This window comes from Otolemur garnettii, unplaced genomic scaffold (assembly GCF_000181295.1).
Source record: "Otolemur garnettii isolate 467f Iridium unplaced genomic scaffold, OtoGar3 scaffold00008, whole genome shotgun sequence".
In the NCBI taxonomy this organism is placed as follows: domain Eukaryota; kingdom Metazoa; phylum Chordata; class Mammalia; order Primates; family Galagidae; genus Otolemur; species Otolemur garnettii.
Genome location: NW_003852403.1, coordinates 12,412,704 through 12,417,710, shown reverse-complemented (window position 1 = coordinate 12,417,710; position 5,007 = coordinate 12,412,704). Strand labels below are relative to the sequence as shown.

The window sequence follows — 5,007 nt, the reverse complement described above, 5'->3', positions numbered from 1 at the left end:
TGAAAAAAAAAGAACTTGTTTAGCTTATATTGCTAGATATAACAAAGCCACTGGGATTTGGCATTCAAAATGCTTTCAGTTCTATATGATCTCACTATATACTGACTAACTTCTAAATATAGTGATCAATCAGATGAGAGAGAAATAAAAGGCGTCCAAATTGGAAAGGAAGAAGGCAAATTATCCTTGTTTGCAGATGATATGATCTCATATCTAGAGAAACCTCAAGACTCTACCAAAAAACTATTAGAACTGATAAACACATTCAGTAAAGTTACAGGATACAAAATCAACATATAAAAATCAGTAGCATTTCTATATGTCAGCAGTAAACAATATGAAAAAGTAACCAAGAAAGTAATCTAATTTGTAATAGCAACAAATAAAATAAAATACCTAAGAATCAACTTAACCAAAGAAGTAAAAGCTCTCTATAATGGAAACTGTAAAGAAATTGAAGAGGACACATACATAAAACAATAGATATTCCATGCTCGTGGTTAGGAAGGATCAATATTGTTAAAATGTCCATACTACACAAAGCAATCAATCTACAGATTCAATGTAATCCCCATCAAAATACTTTTCACAGAAATAGAAAGAATAATCCTAAAATTTATATGGAAAAACACAGAATAGCCAAAGTCATCTTGAGTGAAAACTGGAGGAAATCACATTACCTGACTTCAAGTTATACTACACAGCTGTAGTAACCAAAACAGCATGGTACTAGCATAAAAATAGACACATAGACCAAGGGAACAGAATAGAGAACGCAGAAATAAATCCACACATCTATAGGGGTCTTATCTTCAACAAAGGTGCCAAGAATATACAGAGGGGAAGAGATAGTCTCTTTAGTAAATGGAGCTGAGAAAACTCTGTATCTCTCTGCAGAAGAATGAAACTGGACTCTTATCTCTCATGATATACAAAAATCAAATCAAAATGGATTAAGGACTTAAATATGAGATTGGCGACTATGAAATTACTAAAAGAGAACATTGAGGAAATATTTCAGGATATTGTTCTGGGCAAGGACTTCTTGAGGAATACCCCCAAAGCACAGACACACCAAAGCAAAATTGGACAAACAGAAGCACATCAGGCTAAAAAGCTTCTATATAGCTAAGGAAACAATAAAGTAAACAGACAACCCATGGAATGGGGAAAAATATTTGCATACTACTTATCTGAGAAGAGATTAGTGGTAAGAATATATAAGGAGTTCCAACAACTCAATGGGAAAAAAATCAAATAATCCAGTCTAAAAGTGGGCAAACGATCTGAATAGATATTTTTCAAAAGACATAGAAATGGCCAACAGGTATATGAAGAAATACCCAACACCATGAACATCAGCGAAATGCAAATCCAAACTACAACAAGATATCATCTCACCCCAGTTACAATGCCTTTCATTAAAGAGGCAATAATGGGCTCGGCGCCTGTGGCTCAAGTGGCTAAGGTACCAGCCACATACACCTAAGGTGGTGGGTTCGAATCCAGCCTGGGCCCACTAAAACAACAATGATGGCTGCAACCAAAAAATGGCCGGGCGTTGTGGCGGGCACCTGTGGTCCCAGCTACTTGGGAGGCTGAGGCAATAGACTTGCTTAAGCCCAGGAGTTGGAGGTTGCTGTGAGCTGTGATGCCATGGCACTCTACCCAGCGTGACAGCTTGAGGCTCTTTCTCCAAGAAAAAAAAAAAAAAAGAGGCAATAATGAATTCTGGTGAGGATGTGGGTAAAGGGGAACGCTTGTGCACTGTTGGTGGGAATGTAAGTTAATGCAGCCATAATGGAGAACAGTATGGAGGTTCCTCAAAGAATTAAAATTGAACTACCAGATGACCCAGCAATCCCACTGTTAGGTATATTCCAAAAGAAGGAGGGCGGTGCCTGTGGCTCAAAAGGGTAGGGTGCCAGCCCCATATGCTAGAGGTGGTGGGTTCAAACCCAGCCCCGGCCAAAAAAAGAAGGAATTCAGTATATTAGAAAGATACATATGCACACCAATGTTTATTGCAGCACTATTCACAATAGCCAAGATTTGAAATTCAACCTAATGGATAAATGGATAAAGAAAATGTGGTATGGCAGCTCAGTGGGTAGGGTGCTGGCCACATACACCAAGGCTGGCAGTTTCAAACCCAGCCCAGGCCTGCTGAGACAACAATGACAACTGCAACAACAACAACAAATAGTCAGGCATTGTGGCAGGTGCCTGTAGTCCCAGCTACTTGGGAAGCTGAGGCAAGAGAATTGCTTAAGCCCAAGAGTTTAAGGTTGCTATGAGCTGTGACGCCACAGCACTCTACCCACAAATGACAAGCTTGAGACTGTCTAAAATAAAAAAAAAAAAAAAAAAAGAAAATATGGTACATATACATGATAGCATATTACATAGCCATAAAAAAGAATGAAATCCTGGGCTAGGCATGGTGGTTCACACCTGTAATCCTAGCCCTCTAAGGAGGCCAAGGTGGGTGGATTGATTGAGCACACAGGTTTGAGACCAGCCTGAGCAAGAGCAAGACTCCTGTCTATAAAAATAGCCAGGTGTTGTGGCAGGTGCGTATAGTTCCAGTTACTTGGGAGGCTGAGGCAAGAGAATGACTTGAGCCCAAGAGTCAAAGGTTGTTGTGAGCTGTGATGCCACAGCACTCTACTCAGGGCGACAAAGTAAGACTCTGTCTCTAATAAATAAATAAATAAATAAATAAAAATAAAATCCTGCCATTTGCAACAACATGACAGAACTAGAGAACATTACGTTAAGTGAAATAAGCCAAGCACAGAAAGACAAATTTTGCATGTTCTTGCTCCTATGTGGGAGCTCAGTATGAAAAACAATTGATCTCATGGAGGCAGAGAATAAAATGATGGTTACCAGAAGCTGGGGAGGGAGCGTTGGAAAATGGGAATGGTTAATGGGTGCAAAAATATATTTAGATGGTTAGATAGAATGAACAATGTTTGACAGAACAATAAAGTGACTAAAATCAATAATAAATTAGGGTATACTTTAAAATAACTTAAAGAGTGGAATTGGAATATTCCTAACACAAAGAAATTATAAATGCTAAGGTGATGGATACCCCAATCACTCTGATTTGATTCATTCACATTGTATGCCAAAATATCACACCTACTCTATAAAGATATAAAACTATTATGTATCCATACAAATTTAAAAAGAGAAAAAATTTAAATGTATTTTTAAAAAATATGGACTGCCTGACGAATGTGTGTCATTCTTGTGCAGGGGCCATGATAATCTCTGTATCGTTCCAATTTTAGCATATGTGCTGCTGAAGTGAGCACTAAAATGTACTGTTTTGCTATCGAGTTTCCCCTAGAGGTCAGATGTTGGAGTACTTGAATTGGTAGTTTCCAGAGGCGCAGAAGATTATGAGGACTTTATCAGAAGACACTATTAAGAGATTTATCAACATTATGTTATATTATGAACAAATAAATGCGAGTTATCCATGAACAAGAATACAGGTTTTTTTCCCAACATAGGACTTACGTTTTACAGACCAGGATCTCAGATGAATATTATACTTTGGCCTACAAAAGTAGCACAGTTGGGAGCCTAATTATAGAACTGTATTGGTCTCTACCATTTTGTGTGATTGTTACTTGTTTCACTGCCTTAATAAATTAAATATTATGGGCTCAGCGCCCACAGCACAGTGGTTACTGCACCAGCCACATACACCAAGGCTGGCGGGTTCGAGCCCAGCCTCAGTCAGCTAAACAACAATGACAACCTTAACAAGAAAATAGACAGGTGTTGTGGCAGGCAGCTGTAGTCCCAGCTATGTGGGAGGCTGAGGCAAGAGAATTGCTTAAGCCCAAGTGTTTGAGGTTGCTGTGAGCTGTGATGTGACAGCACTCTACTGAGGTCAACATAGTGAGACTCTGTCTCAAAAAAAAAAAAAAAGTTAAATATGCATCTTACTAACTAGAGGATGTATTCCTTTCATGGTATAATCATAGGGTAATGCAGTGTTACACAATTTCTTCTTTGGTCTAAACTCAGATTGCTGATGAGAAACTGAGGCCTAGAGAGCTTAACTGATGAGACCAAGGTTACATAGATATTAGCTGCAGGGCAGTGACTAGAAGCCAAGTGTACCTACTTCTACGCTGAAGTAGATGATTTCATGCAAATCTTGATGTGGCTGTAGTGATTCAATTGAAACTTTTGTTTTTTGCTTTCTTCCCTCTCCTTTCTGTTTCTTAGAGTTGAAAGGGCTCCTGGGTAAATTTGGACAGGATACAAAAAGAATAGAAGATTCTGTACTGATTGGATGCTCTGAACAGCATGAAGCATGGTTTGCTCTGGATCTAGGTCTGGATAGCTCCTCCATCAGTGGTATGTAACATTCTTTTTTTTTTTTTTCTTTTATTTTTTTGAGACAGAGCCTCAAGCTGTCCCCCTAGGTAGAGTGCTGTGGCATCACAGCTCACAGCAACCTCCAACTCCTGGGCTCAAGCAAGTCTCCTGCCATAGCCTCCCAAGTAGCTGGTACCACAGGCACCCACCACAACACCCGACTGTTTTTTGGTTGCAGCCATCATTGTTGTTTGGCGGGCCTAGGCTGGATTTGAACCCACCAGCTCAGGTGTATGTGGCTGGCATCTTAGCCGCTTGAGCCATAGGCGCCAAGCCTGTAACATTATTTTTAATGAATACTTCCCAATGGCTCTCAGACTTTGGAATTTCTCATAATATTAACAGTGAAACTTCTTAGAAAATTTTGGTAATACAAAAAGTTTATCAACTTTCTATTTTTACAGTAAGGATATGAAAAAACTATCATCTATTATCATCATTCAAAAGAAAATAAAGGACATTTTAATGCTTTTTCTCTAGGTGGTGGATATATAGATGTTTATTATACTATTCTCCATACCTTTATACATTTTATATTTCTTTTTTAATTTAATTTAATTTAATTTATTTATTTTGAGACAGAGCCTCAAGCTATCCCCC

General features: G+C 38.6%; 1 protein-coding gene and 1 non-coding gene across 3 annotated transcripts in view; one reads left to right on the top strand and one right to left on the bottom strand.

Annotated features, from left to right (window-relative positions):
- NUDT13 (nudix hydrolase 13) overlaps positions 1-5,007 on the top strand; it is a 24,889-nt gene that overhangs the window by 8,876 nt on the left and 11,006 nt on the right. For both annotated transcript variants that reach the window (XM_003783751.3, XM_023509645.1), the window contains exon 4: positions 4,255-4,386. In XM_003783751.3, coding sequence (XP_003783799.1) covers positions 4,255-4,386 — 132 coding nt within the window. The remainder of the gene's footprint in view (positions 1-4,254; positions 4,387-5,007) is intronic.
- Positions 3,225-3,326, bottom strand: LOC111723183. Its single transcript, XR_002771781.1, has one exon. It is a non-coding gene; the product is annotated as a U6 spliceosomal RNA (small nuclear RNA).